At 45.6% G+C, this 14535-nt stretch overlaps 1 protein-coding gene across 3 annotated transcripts in view; it reads left to right on the top strand.

The window, feature by feature from the left end:
- The window catches only part of BRPF3 (bromodomain and PHD finger containing 3), a 34749-nt gene extending 21539 nt beyond the window's left edge, over positions 1-13210 (top strand). For 2 of the 3 annotated variants that reach the window (XM_041760220.1, XM_041760229.1), the window contains exons 10-13: positions 1616-1713; positions 5196-5293; positions 9337-9491; positions 10793-13210. In XM_041760220.1, coding sequence (XP_041616154.1) covers positions 1616-1713; positions 5196-5293; positions 9337-9491; positions 10793-10976 — 535 coding nt within the window. In that variant the 3' untranslated portion in view covers positions 10977-13210. Of the gene's footprint in view, positions 1-1615; positions 1714-5195; positions 5294-9336; positions 9492-10792 lie in introns of those variants that run through there. The other variant, XR_005988580.1, reaches the window with a different exon arrangement.
- Positions 13211-14535: the final 1325 nt, after the last annotated feature.

The following is a 14535-nucleotide window of genomic DNA, read 5'->3' as shown; positions in this document are numbered from 1 at the left end:
CATCATCTGATAGTACAACACTAGTAGTTTATGGTATTTAAAGTGACAGATTAAAATTTACTGCCCTTCATATAATATTTGTTATATAACTGCCATGTGCCATTTATTGAGTACTGGGTATATGCTGTACTGAGTGCTTTCTGTGTATTAATCCACTAAATCCTCACAGCAGCACATGGGGAACACTGGCCTCAGAGAGGGTAGGTCACTTGCTCAAGGTTGCAGAACTCATGAAGTGAAGAGGCAGGTTCTGAACCCATGTAGTCTGGCTCCAGAGTTTCTCTCTTAACCATTTTGTTGTGCCCCCTTTTATTGTATTTGAAGATGTCTCCCCAGATCCAAGATAGGAACTTTGAGAGGCCTTTGAGTCTCTAAACCCAGTGACAGATTATTATAGGGTGAGTGGGAACTGAATCTGAAATGTAAACTGGGTGTTAGTTTTTTTTTTTTTTTCTCAAACAGGTCCTAATTTTGACTAGCAGGAAAAAAGCTACCAACCTGCCAGTTACTGATGGATTAGGATTCATTGGGTTATGGTTGTATAAGGTTTTCTGAATAAGACTATAATAAAGTCAGCTATGATTTGGTAGAACAGGAGTATGCTACTCACCAAGCAGTCCTCACCAGCCTTTTTTGATCCCACCAGGGGTTTCCCAAGCAGGGGTTTCCCAAGTGTTTCTATTCTTCTGTGGATTGTTGCCCCATCTTTTAAGCACTTTTTTTAGTTGAAAAAAATTAGATAGCAGTGATATTTTTCAAAGTTTGGATGGGAAAAAGCCCTAGCCACATCATTCTTGCCCAGAGGCTCACAACTATGGATGTATGTTAGAATTCCATTGAGAGGTATTTAAAAATGCAGATGCTTGGATGGGTTCCAGTTATGGCATTATTCTGGTATTACTGTTCTCATTTTTGCTCTAATACCTTCTAGTCTACCTAAAATATATATATATATATTATATAACATGTATAATATATATGTATTAAACATACATACATACCTCTTTGCAGTAACCACATGGAAAAAAATTGGTCTGCTTGTTTGTTAAAAAAAATCCATCTCTGTCTAAGAAAAACTTCACACACAAAGTGTAAGTAAGAAGTGGATTTTTTTTTTCAATTAAGAAATGTCTTTTCTAATTACAAAAGTAAGATATGTCCTTTATAGGAAATTTAGGAAAGAGGCTATTTTTTTTTTTTTTTTACCTCAAAAATAAATTGGTTTCTAAAGAAAGAGTATGAACTGCAGAGTAAAAGAATTCTGGACAAATGTAAGACTGGCCCTCCTCCTGACTAGGCTGCTTAGACTCCAGAAGGATTGACAAGTGCCTAGAGTGACCTTTCTCTGGGTGAAGTCCAAAGTCCCTGGGCAGGGAAGCAGGCATCTCTTTCTAGAGTACTTCCACAAGGATGAAATGGTCCCTCAAAGCCTCATGGAACTTTTATGGTCAGAAGCATAACATGGGTTGGTGTGAGTTGTTTAGGGGAAGATGAGAAGCCATTTTCATTGAAGGGTTTTTACACCTCCACTTCTCTCAGAGATAGAATAGCAGTGGGTGCGTTAGTCAATGAAATTGCTCATTTCGCTCCCTCTGCCTTCTTGCTCTGTATGCAGTGGTCTGACGCCCCCCAAACGCAGCCGTGGGAAGCCAGCCCTATCTCGCGTCCCCTTCCTGGAAGGTGTAAATGGAGATTCTGACTACAGCAGCTCAGGTGAGGAGCGGTATACAGGTGGATCTAGGGGGCCCAGGCCTTCCAAAGAACCAGCTCTGTGGGCTGCAGCCAGACCCAGTAGCTCCTCCAAGCTCTCAGGCATTGGGCACAGAGATGGCACCCCCCCTCTCCCAGGTCATTCATACGCTTCTTTTTTTTTTTTTTTTTTTAGGTTCATCTTAAATTTGAATAGTAATATATGTCCATGATAACAAAAATCAAAAAGGTACAGAAAGGTACATAATGAAAAGCCAGGGTTCTCCTCCTTAGAACAACCACTGTTAGCAGTTTCTTTTGTGTCTCTCTAGATGTAGTTTATACATATATAAGCCAAAACTTGTGCATATATTCAGGAGAGTGGGTAGAGAAGCCTAATATACACGTGTTCCTCTAAACCATGCCTTTTTTCAATTAATATGTCTTGGAAATCGTCTGTGCTTTTTTTTGGCTGCCTGATATCCCATTATCTAGGAGTGCCAGCCCTCTGCAGATAGACATTTAGACTGTTTTCACATATTAGTTATAATCAGTGTTGCAGTGAGCAACCTTGTACATAGATCATTTTGTATCTCTGGAGAGCATACACTTTTTTTTTTTTTTTTTTTTTTTTAGATTATATTTATTTATTCATGAGAGACAGAGAGAGAGGCAGAGACACAGGCAGAGGGAGAAGCAGGCTCCACGCAGGGAGGCTGATGTGGGACTCGATCCTGGGTCTCCAGGACCAGGCCCTGGGCTGAAGGCAGCGCTAAACCACGGAGCCACCCGGGCTGCCCAAGCATATACTTCTATAGAGAAGTAGAGTTGCTGTACTTGAAAGAAGTGTGTCTTTGTAGTTTCTAGAGACACTACCAGTCTGCCTTCACTGGAGTGGTTAGCGAGAGCTTGGATCACTGAATCACACATTGCCCTGTGATTTCATGTGATCCATTGCTTTCTGCCTTGTCTTCAGGAGACATTCTACTCCAGCTGGTCCAAGAACGAGGGATTCAAGAACAGGACAAGGCAGCACCAAAGGGGGGAGGGCTGGCTGGTGCTCAGGTGGAGTGGGTACAAGGCAGGCTGTTCTCCAAGTGCACCTCTGTGCAGCCCTCCTGTGGAGGGTGTGTGCTCTGGGTGCCCTGTCTTTGAAGTTTCCATCTAACACACAGGTGTCAGGGCTTCTTTCCTTTTCCCAACCACTTTACTTTCCTTTATCAGTTTCTTTCTCATATGTGTGTTGAGGAATGCATGCCTGCGTGTTTCACTGTTGTTTGTCAGTGCCCAGAAAGCAGGGCTCATATCTAGATAAATTGGAACAGCATCCAGTGCAAAACTGTCAGCGGATTGGCACATACATTGTGATTCTGGTAGTGACATTTTATCCTTATTTTTAAAACCACGTTCTTGTAAAATGATGCCAAAGGAAATTTAAAAATTTTGACCCTCTACTCTCCCATTATCACCTTAATTAACACAGTTGTCTTCATTTCTCTGTGCGGCCTTCCGTTTATTTCAGGCACATTTTTAACAAAATGTTAATCCAGAACATTTAATTTTATGCATTTTTCAGTGTTATCTCATACTTTTTCATGTTGACATGATCTTTATTTATCTCATATTATGGAACAATTTATTGTTCAGTTAGTGTATTATAATTTACTTAACCCTTTTGTTTTTAGACATTTGGTTATTTCTGACTTTTCACACTATGCATAATGTAGTAAATGTGTATTTTGGTTCAAAATCCTTTTATTCATTTTTAAAGTTATTTTTCTTAGAATAAATTCCCATGGAAGGAATGTACTGAAGCAGATGATTCATATATTTTTTAATGGCTCTTGAGACATACCACCAAATTATATATATTTTTAAGATTTATTTGTTTATTTTGAGAGAAAGTGAGAGGAAGAGAGGAAGTGAGTGCCTGCAAGCAGGGGGAGAGGGAGAGAGAGCATCTCAAGTGAACTCCCCGCTCAACATGGAGCCTATGCAGGGCTCAATCTCATGATCCTGAAATCATGACCAGAGCAGAAATCAAGAGTCAGGTGCTTAACTGACTGAACCACCCACACACCCCTGCCAAATTACATTCTTAAGGATTAGACTGGTCTACACTTTCTTCAATAGTATATGATTGCACCAGTTTCCCCACAGCCTGTGTATTGGATTTTATCTTTTTGTTGTTATTGGTATTGACTCACATAAAAAAACAATGGTTCAGTTGGTTTAGCATCAGCCTTCAGCTCAGATGTAGCATCTTCTTAGGCCCAGATCATGATCCTGGGATCCTGGTATGGAGCCCTGCAACAGGCTCCCTGCTCAGTGGGAAGTCTGCTTCTCCCTCTCTCTCTCTGCCCCTTCCCCCCCTGCTCATGTGCACACGTGTGTGCTCTCTCTCTAATAAATAAATAAAATCTTTTTTAAAAATACCTTATTATTAGTAGTATATTTTTAAAAAATCATGAGGGTGGTAGTATTTCCTTGGGAACATAATTTCCACTCTTTGGGATTTGGGCCTTTTTCCTTGGTCAAGTGTGGTCCCCTTGAGTTCCCAGTTTATAGATGTGGGGAGGGGAAGAGAGGAGGTTCCTCTTTCTGTTCAGGAGCATTTGTGAAGTGTGTCCATCCATGTGTGCTAGTGCCTCAGGTGCAGAAAGGAGTAAGCTGGAGAGATGTGGTGCTGCTCCAGGTGGGACACCCAGTGTAAGGTTCTGAGAAAAGCATGCACATGAAGGACCTGCAGACCTGCTTGGCTCTGCTGAGTGCTGTGTATCCAGGTGACCTGGATGGCCAGGCGTGGCCCTGTCAGAAAAGAACTCATTTAGCAAGTGGTTTTACTGGAATGTCTGTTGCAAGGATCTTTTTCTGTGAAGCCTCTATCATGAGGCCTATCATTTAGGGAGCCCCAGAGAGCAGTTTATGGCTTTGCCAAACTGGGTGGTTATTTTTCTTCCTAGGGTCCTGGTGATGGAGCAGTCACATTTTTCCAAGGAATACCATCTTAGGGTTCTAGTCCAGAGGTCAGCAAACACATATTGCCCGTTTTTGTAGGGCCTACAGACTAAGAATGGTTTTTACATTTTCAAATGATTGAAAAAAACCAAAAGAACAAAGATATTTTGTGACACATGAAAATTACATGAAATTCAAATTTCAGTGTCTAAAAATAAAATTTTATGGGGACATAGCTAGCCATACTCATTCCTTTGCAGAATATCTGTGGCTGTTTTCATGCTACAACAATAGAGTTGAGTAGTTTGCAACAGAGACCATGTGGACTGTAAAACCTAAAATGCTTACCGTTTGGCCCTTTACAGAACAAGTTTGCTGACCCCTGATCTAGTCTAAGAACTAAGGAAAGGGCAGGGAAGAGCAAGGGCGGAGGGGATGTTGCTGACTTATTCCTGGGTTGCTCCAGTCAAATGGAGGCCACAGGCAGGCCTCCTGGGCACCATTCCAAGTCCCCTTTGGGTGCTGTCTCCTCCCCTCCTGACCCCCAGGCAGAAGCCTCCTGATGCCCTTTGAAGACCGCGGAGACCTGGAGCCCCTGGAGCTGGTGTGGGCCAAGTGCCGAGGCTATCCCTCCTACCCTGCCTTGGTGAGTCTGCCCCAGACACCACCCCCCTTCCTTCTCTGGGCTGTTCTCACCCCGTCTTGCCTTGGGGGCTTATCTGATTGGATCAAGCCAGCAGAGTGTGGTGGGAGAGTGCCTTTAGCTACAGAAGAGAGGGAGGTTTTGCCCCAGCCTGGGTGGGTCAAACCATCAAGGTCCCCAGCTTGGAGCACTCAAAATAGGGTAAAAGTATGAAGATAGAGACTAGGGCTCGTAGGAATTTAATAGCATTTGTTTGTGCATAAAAGTACTACATGTTCATTGTAAAGTATTTATTTAAACATTTGTCATGCTAAATTCTTGAAATACTGAGATACGGTTTTTCTCATTTTGTGGGGAAGAAAATTGAGCTATCTGTTGCATGTGGTCATCTAGCTATTAAATGGCAGGGTTGGAATTTGAGCCCAAGAATCAAAATGTGATTTTCAAAGCCTGTGTTCTGAGCCACTAAGTTCAAAATCACCCATAGTCTTGTCTATTCGGAGATTACCTCTTGGTATATATCTGTTTAACTTTTTTTTTTTTCAGTGAGTAAATATGAGACCATACTCTAACCTCCCTTTCATATAACAGCGTTCCATGAACACGCATGTCTTGTGTCATTAAACATTCTTTATCAACATCACTTTAACGACTGCATTATCCTCAGTTGTATGCATGTGTCTTTTTTAACTATTCCTTAGTTGGGTCATTTAGATTGTTTTGAATTTTTCACTATGATAAATAGCTGGCAATAAACATCACTGTAGTTTTACTCTGTGCACATCATGATTATTTCTGTACAGTGAATTCTTAGGGTGCCTTCTTGGGACAAGGTGTCTGCAAAATTCTGATACAAATTGCCAAGCTACCCTTTTAGAAAATTACTTCCAGTTCCTACTCCCACCAGTAGGAGCTAAAATTTCTATTTTTTCCAATGTAGCAGTAGCTGAAAATTCCATTTTTACCACCTTGATCGCTATTTCTTAGAACTCTCTCTGCATCGGGGAGGTAATGTCCACTGGGCACTAGAAGATAGTGATTCTAAACCTTTGGGCATGCCAGAATCTTGGGGGAATTTTTTAAACAATACAGATACTGAGGTCCTATCTCAGAACAACCCAGTTAGACTAAGGCCAGACTGAGCTATGAATATTTTTTAAATTTTAATTTAATTTTTTTGTGTGAGAGCATGTGTGTGCACGAGAGCTCAAGAGGGGAAGGGGCAGAAGGAAAAGGAGATAGAGAATCTTAGACATGCTTCACACTCAGCACAAGAGCCTGACACAGGGCTCAGTCCCACTACCCCGAGATCATGACCTGAACTGAAATCAAGAGTTGGATGCTTATTGAGCCACCCCTAAAAAATAAGAATATATTTTTTAAAGCTTTCCAGATCTATAGCCAGGGTTGTCCACTGTCCTGCCAACCACTTGCATGCATACAACATTCTGGGCTTCTCTCAACTCTTTTTTTTTTTTTTTTTAAGAGTTTATTTATTTATTCATTCATGAGAGACACAGAGAGAGAGAGGCACAGACAGGCAGAGGGAGAAGCAGGCTCCATGCAGGGAGCCCCAACGCAGGACTTGATCCTGAGTCTCCAGGATCACACCCTGGGCCAAAGGCGGCACTAAACCACTGAGCCACCAGGGCTGCCTGGCTTTTTTAGTTCTAATAACAGCCTCTTAAGGTCAAGAGGGCAGGAACTCTGACGCTTTGGGATTAGTGAGGAAGGTACAGCTCTAAGAGGTCATACAGCTTGCTGGGGCCATACTGGAAGCCATGTCACCTACCTCACTCCCCCTTTAGCAGTGGCATGTGGGGGAGTCCACGCTGTGATCCAACCGCTGAGGAGGTTGGGCCTGAGGCCTGCCTTCACAAGGCTCTGTGCCCTTTTGTCAGTGAGACAGCCAGTAGTTGTCAAGGAAGTGTTTAAAGCTGTACAGGTTTGGTACTGTTTTTTTAAGTCTCACAGTGCAAAACAAAACTGGTCTAAAACCAGCTTTTTTTTTTCCATTTTAATTATCTTTTTAGTCATACATTTTCTTTCATGATTAAATAAATTCAGCCACCACCTGAGAAAACCCACTGCCTGAACATAACCTGTGTTTTCATTTTGGTTTACACTCTCCCAATTGTTCTCCTGTGCATACTTAAATATGTACTTGTATCCATAATGAATATACAGTTTAAATTTTTTTTTGACTCTCATTTTTAAAAAAAGGGTTTTTGGTTTTTTTTCCTCTAAAATAATGTATCTATATTATCAAAATTTTGGAAAAATAGAGAAAAGCAGCAGGGACCCTACCATTCTAGCATGTCAGCTGTGAGCATTTTGCGTCACTTGTATTTGTTTATGTAGTGCAGCCATAATAATTGTGTATACACACATTTATCACATAATGCGTTAAAGTGTATCATAAGCCATGCTGTTTTACATCTGAATAACATTTGAGTGAATGGTCCATTGTTTATTATTTTGGGACATATTTGCCTGTATCTTCTTTAAAAGAAGAGGCAAACTCTCCTTAAGGGGCAGTTTGCCCACTTTGCTCCTGCCTTGGGAGGACATATTTCACCATCTACCCCCTTGTTCCAAAGCGGGAGCCAGCATGGCTTAGTCAAGAGGAAACATACCAGAGAGGCCCACTGTCTCGTTCAGTTGAGGAAGTTCAGGAGGGCTTGTGTGGTGGTTCTCGTTAGGAATTTTAGTTAGCTTTAATCCTGGCGGGGACAGACAGGCTGGGAGATAGAGTTTTGACCAAATTACACAGCTGGGGGCTGGGTTGGCATGGTTCTTCCTTAGAGTAAACTCTTAACCAGAACACCTGCTTTCAGCTGCTTATCTTGCGAGGGAAGTAGGGAAGCTGGCAGACACCCAAAGGTAAATAGCTAGGGCAGTTTATTATGAGAACAGGCCCCCTGGGACCGGGTATAGAAATTAAGATTGTTGCATCTCTGGAGAAAGCCACTTCCTCAGTAAGTTTCCAGGCCTCTCCAGCCTCAGCACACAGAGAGTATTTACTGCTTTGAAACAGGGGCTGTGCAGGGCAGCAGGCAACAGAGGCTCAGGCCACCATGGCCACAGCCCACTCTGTCCTCCTCTGGGCTTGGTGCTTTCCTCCCTCCGCAGGTAGCTATCAGCAGACTTCTCGGCATCAGCAAGAAGATGAAATTTAAAAAATTAAAAATTAAAAAAAAAGATGAAATAAAATGATGATATGTGAATAACTAGAGGCTTTGGTCACTTTGTCAGTGTTTCATAGAGCTAGAGATAACTGTTGTGTCAATGCCACTGGGTGTTTTGCTGAGCTCCTGTTCTGTGGAGCTTGCCGCCTCGAGCACAAATCCTTCCAGTGACCCTTCTTTCTGGCCACATCATTCTCCCTTCTCCAGCAACCCCTCAAGTTCAGTCTTACCTCTTCATTCTGATCTTACATGGAAGTGACACAAAGGTATCTCATGCACACAGGAGGACAGTTATAGTCAGATAGGAAGGTAGCAGGTACTCAGGGCTCTGTTAGGTAGAACCAAAGGGATGGGTTCTTCTGCTGATCCAGAACCTCCTTCATGGCCATGGTGTCTAGGGAGGCACCAGAGTTTTTGAAGTGAATTATAGCGATTTTAAATGGCAATTGATAAGGGAAAAAATGGCTTCCACTCCCCCTAAAGGATGTTGGGAAGAAGGAATTTGCCAGTCTGGCCTGGACATCACAGATACCCCCTCAATTCTGACACTCCCATACTGGATTCACATTGCTTCTGTTTCAGCTCTGGGCCCCCAAGGGTTCATGGAGTAAGCTCCCTCATCAGAACTGGTTGGGCAGGGCTGGAGGATTAGGCAAATGAACTGGGAAAGAGTCAGGACTTGCATTTGGGGGTCCTGGCACTCACAGAGGAGGTCAGCTCCCTTTATCACCTGGCTGTGGGCCTGACCAAGGCCCTGCATAGCTTGGTAAGGGGTGGTTCAGCAGGGGGTCCTGGCACAGCGTGCTCTGCTCACCCCATCCACCCGCAGCTGAGTACCTTCTCCTTTCCTGTCTCCAGATCATCGATCCCAAGATGCCCCGGGAGGGCCTCCTGCACAATGGTGTCCCCATCCCTGTCCCCCCGCTGGATGTGCTGAAGCTGGGAGAGCAGAAACAGGCCGAGGCTGGAGAGAAGCTCTTCCTTGTCCTCTTCTTTGACAACAAGCGCACCTGGTGAGTGCTACTTTCAGGAGGTTGCACCAGGGTGTGGACTGAGGGGCCCAACTGGGAGGCTGTGCAAATACTGCCATGCTGGGGAAGTCCACAGAGGGGCTGTAGACTCTGTTACCCTGCCTCCACTCAGGTAAGGTGAGTGGAGGCAGGGTAACTACCATTACCAGCAGTTGGCCTGCTCCTGACAGGTTAATAGTAACTGAGGAGAGTCTCAGATCAGATTCCCTGAGAAACACCGTGAGATGGAAATTTCTATAATGAGACTTACAGGGGAGACCTGTGGGGATGAGGGCTGCAGTGCTAGACAGGGGAACATGTTGAACTGTGGCACGCTTGCTATGAAGGCCTCCACTGATCCTCAGGGGAGCCCTGGAGCTGGGGTTTTGTTAATGATACCAGGAATTGGGCCTGCACCTTAGTACCTTCGTGTCAACTAATCATTGAATGCTGGCTGCCCCTGGAGATGGAGGTCACCTTGGGTCATGTAGCTCCCTTGTTGGAGGGTGATTCCTGGAGAGGAAGAGAGCCGGCTGAGAGCTCCCCGTGGCCGTGGGCATGTGTGTCTTAGTCCTGGAGTGGGCAGATATTGAGTGGGTTGGTTCTGGGCAGTGTGGGCTCCATGGCAAAGGGCTTGCTTGCCCTTCAAGGTTTCTCTTGGCACCAGGAGACTTCTTTCACCTCTGCTTCTATAGAATGAGAAAATGTAGGACTAGCTAACCCAGATAACAGTAGCTACCATTTATTGTTCACTCCATGCCCTTGTGCAAATTTATTTACATACATAATCTCATTTAATCCTTAAATCTTCACCAGTCCCCTCTCAATCCATTTTTCAGATGAGAAAGCTGAGGTTTGGAAAGCCAAGACCCCATTGCCAGAACTGGGATATGAACCAAGATCTGGCTCCGAAGGCTGGCTTTTAGCCAGATGTTAGACTCACCTGGGGATCTTTAAAAAAAAAAAAAATGAGGTGTGGACACCACCAAGGAATCATTGATTCCTGGTATTGGCCCCAGTTCCTAGCCAGAGCTCCCTGATGCCCCAAGGTGAGGTGGAGCTAACTGTAACATGGACCTCTCGGCTTCTGGGTCATGACAGCCCTCAGAGTTGAGTGCCATGGGTTCAGGGAAGGGCCTGGCTGCAAACAGGTCTTTTGGTGGCCTCCTGCCTGGATTGGCCCAGTCCATCTCCTTCTGCTCTATCCCCACCACTGGCTTTGCTAGTCTTGGGCATATGGGCCCAGAGGAGCCCCCTTGTGTGACCCACTGCAGCCCAGGCCTCTCACTGTGCTTGTATTTTAGGCAGTGGCTTCCAAGGGATAAAGTGCTGCCCCTGGGTGTGGAAGACACCGTGGACAAGCTCAAGATGCTGGAAGGCCGCAAGACCAGCATCCGAAAGTCGGTGCAGGTGGCTTATGACCGTGCAATGATCCACTTGAGCCGGGTCCGGGGGCCCCACTCCTTTGTCACCTCCAGCTACCTGTAAGGGCAGGACCTGCCTGTGTCTGCCTGCCCTGCCTCTGTCCCCTGAGGCACAGAGGCCTCTTCCTGCCCCAGCCAGTCTTATGGCCGGCAGTTTCCCCTTTCCACAGCAGGCCAGGGACTGGGCTGTGTCCTCCTCAAGGGCAAGGCCCCAGTTTTGAACAACTGTGTGGTTCCCCTGGTGGGCCTGCTGTGTGCCAAAAACTCCCACCTGAGCTTGCTCGGGGGCTAGTCCACTAAAGAATCAGTTAGAAGTAGAAATAGCTGTGAGGCTTAGGCCTGGCCAAGGAGATGCACCTGAACCCAGAAGGCAAGAAGTCCTAGGCTCTTTCTCAAAGGTGTGCCTGGCCCCCTCCTCCCCACTCCGGCTAACTACACCTCAGGGCAAGTGACACTCTGAAATTGACCCCAGAGGTGCTGTGGATACACGAGGGTCCCGCGGGGAAGCTCACAGAGCTCACCCTCTCTCCCCTCCATCACCCATTTTCATACCTCTTCCCCATCCCATCTTTGCACCAGTGCCGTCTCTTTTTCCCCCTGTTCCTTTCCTTTCTTTTGTGCCAAATGGACAGAAACTGTCACCAAACTGGTCTTTTTTCTTTTTATGTCTCATTCCCTTTGAGGCCAGCTGCTATGCTAGGTGGGTACCTCTGCCTGGCTCCTCAGGGCCCAGGACAGAGGACAGCCTACCACTTGGGTGACCCCTCCACCAGCATGCCCTCCCCCCCATTTGCTGCAGACACACAGCTAAGGCCAGGCTGTGGAAGCTTGCCCCCTTGAATTGAGGCAGGCCCCTTTTGCCCTCTCCCTGTGTGCCGAGAGACGGGCTGAGGCTTAGCAGGCTCCTGTCAGACCAGGCTGGTTGGGTGAGCGTTCATCTGTCCACTTGGGTGCGGAGGGCTGTGGGGTGCAGCTGTGTTCTTCAGCGGGTCTGATTCTTGCCCTCCTGTCCTGTCTCTGGGGGCTTCACTCTCCGCCACCACGGATGGTGGTGCCCACAGCCCAGCATCTCCCTGCCTGTGCTCTGCCCTGCCCAGCCTCTGCTTCTCCCACTCCCGAACTCCAGGGGACACCACGCTTTTATTTCACACCCTCTCTCCCATTCCCTCTCCTCCTTTCAACCTCCCTCCTCACCTTCACCTTCTCAAAAACGGAAGGGAAAAAAAAACCAAACTGTGAAACGGGGAATGCTGACTGACAAACACAACTTTCAGAGGCTTCAGTGTCTGTTCTCTGGATGATTCTTCTCACCTCTTAAGCACCAAAGTCGCAGGGCCAGGTCGCAGGCCACTGATCGCCATGTTGATTTTTAACCTGATGTTCTTTTTAATTGTTTTAAATTTTTCATAGGGGAGTTTTGGACAAAACAAAGTCACTGGGGAGATCACTGCCATTTTTACACACTCGACTTTTTAAAAATACAACCAACCAACCAACCACCACAACTTCTTATATGTTTGGGACATGAGCCAGAGTTTAAAAGGGAACCAACAAAACTCTCTGTTACCTAAAGGATGGGGTTTTGGATTTTGTACAATAATAAAAATACAATACAGCATATGGCTAGGGAAGGACATGGTGTATATATAATTGTAAAATACTGTTCTAAATTATTCAGGCCTATAGTTTCCATTCCTGGAGTCCTCCATTGTGTGGCTGAGTATTTTAAATGCACACAGTGTGGTTTATTTAAAGGAGTCAATGTGTCCCCCCTTCTCCCCAGGTAGTCGGTCAGCTGTGGACTCTGTGACCTTTGTCTCAACCTGTGTTGTAAGATCTCGGGGCTTTCTCTCTCTCTCTCTCTCTCTCTCTCTCTCTCTCTCTCTCTCTTTTCTCTCTCTCTCTCCCTCTCTCTGTGTGTCTCTCCCTGCCCAACACTTTCTCTTTCTTAGTCTCTTCTTTTTTTTTTTTTTTCCAATCTCCTTGACTCTTAAAGTCTCTCTCTGAGTCTCATTTTTTAAAACTGCTCTTTTAGAACGGGAAGCGGCTCAGATCCTGCTGTGGCATGGGGCCTATGTGTCTCAGTCGCGTCTGCTGTGAAGCACACGATGCTCTATTTATTGTAGAAAGTGACTTTATTTGCTTTCTAGAATTGTTTATAACAGATGGTATAAGAGAGGTAATAAACAGAGAAAAATCTATGCTTGTAAAGAATACAAAAGTTAATTTTACCTACTATAATATGACTGTCTGAAACTTATTTTCTCTCTGAGAAATAAATGTTCTAATGGGCAGCAATTGCCGTGCTGTGTTGGTGTCCTCAGTGGGGGCTTGCCCCTCTCTTCCTAATCCCCGTAGCCCACCCCCTCCCCAGAAGGCAGGAGCCATTAAGAATGCGGTTGTCTAGCTGTTGCAGGCTCCCAGCAGGAAAGGGCTCTGTCTGTCTCTTGGAATCCCCAGGAGGTGTGTGAAGATGGGCTCTGGCATTGTTTCCCTCCCAAATAGCACTGCCCTCTCAGTTCTGTAGAAGGTCCAACCCGCCTTCCCATGCCTCAGCTTTCTGGTGGCCCTGTCCCTTTGGGAGCATCTGTTCCTCATGGAGTGGGAGAAGTAGCCCTATGTCTCTGGCACCTGTTTATTCAAGAATGCTCATGTCTCCTCTGTCATTGTTGCCGTCCCCATTCTATAGATAGATAGCTGGGACACATAGGCATAACATGGGCCTCTCTCCTTTCAGAGCTGGAAGGGATCCTAGCGCCTACCTGGTCTTCATTTTACAGATGACAAAACAGCAAGATTAAAAGACTTGTCCAAAGACAGCCAGCCAAGTAATGACAGCAGAATCCTGGGAGAGAGATCTGGCCAAGCGTTTCCTAGTGGGCTCCACAACATCTCAAGGTCATACTGGCCTTTTCTATACCAGCCCCCCTCTCCCATTGCCTGTGGCTCCAGCCTTTCTGGAAAGGAACATTTTCAAGAGCAGAGTGAGCATTCCCAGGAACTAAGTGCCCTGTTGCTGGGCTGGGGACAGCTTTTTCCCCATCACCTCCCCTGTTCTCTTTCTGCTCCCGCTTGGCTCCTGTACTTGGCTGGGAGTTATATGTCACAGCAGTGTGACTAGGGGACCAGGGACTCCTGATCACCACCTCCACGGGGCCCTCGAAATTCTTAGTGAAGTCACTAGAGTGTAAAAGTGCTTAATTTGATAGAACATTGACACAGTACCTCTGAGGCACTGATCATTCTGGAATTATGCATTGGGAGCACAGAGATACATGCCCCTGGTCCACAGGATGCAGGTGCACAAGCTGCTTACCACCAGGTTCACGAGACATGTCGCAGACAGCTCCACGTGAGGCCGCGTGAGGCTCCCACGGTGGGGAGGAGTTTGGCAGAGACCACGTTTGGATAGCAAAAGCTTTCAGAAGAATGAAGAAATTAATTCAAGCCTGAAAAGGGCTTAAAGATCCCTGTTGATGCATGTATATTTTGAATTACAAGGCCAGTATTTAGAGCAAAATGAGACATGACCCTATAAAACCATTTTGTACCTAAAGGAAAAATGATCAGAGGGGTGGGGTATTATTAGCAGGTGAGGATGAGAAGAAAAGATGTGGTAAAGA

Source organism: Vulpes lagopus, chromosome 1 (assembly GCF_018345385.1).
Source record: "Vulpes lagopus strain Blue_001 chromosome 1, ASM1834538v1, whole genome shotgun sequence".
Classification (NCBI taxonomy): Eukaryota; Metazoa; Chordata; class Mammalia; order Carnivora; family Canidae; genus Vulpes; species Vulpes lagopus.
The sequence above is the reverse complement of the archived record's forward strand: the minus strand, read 5'-3'. Positions and strand labels throughout refer to the sequence as shown.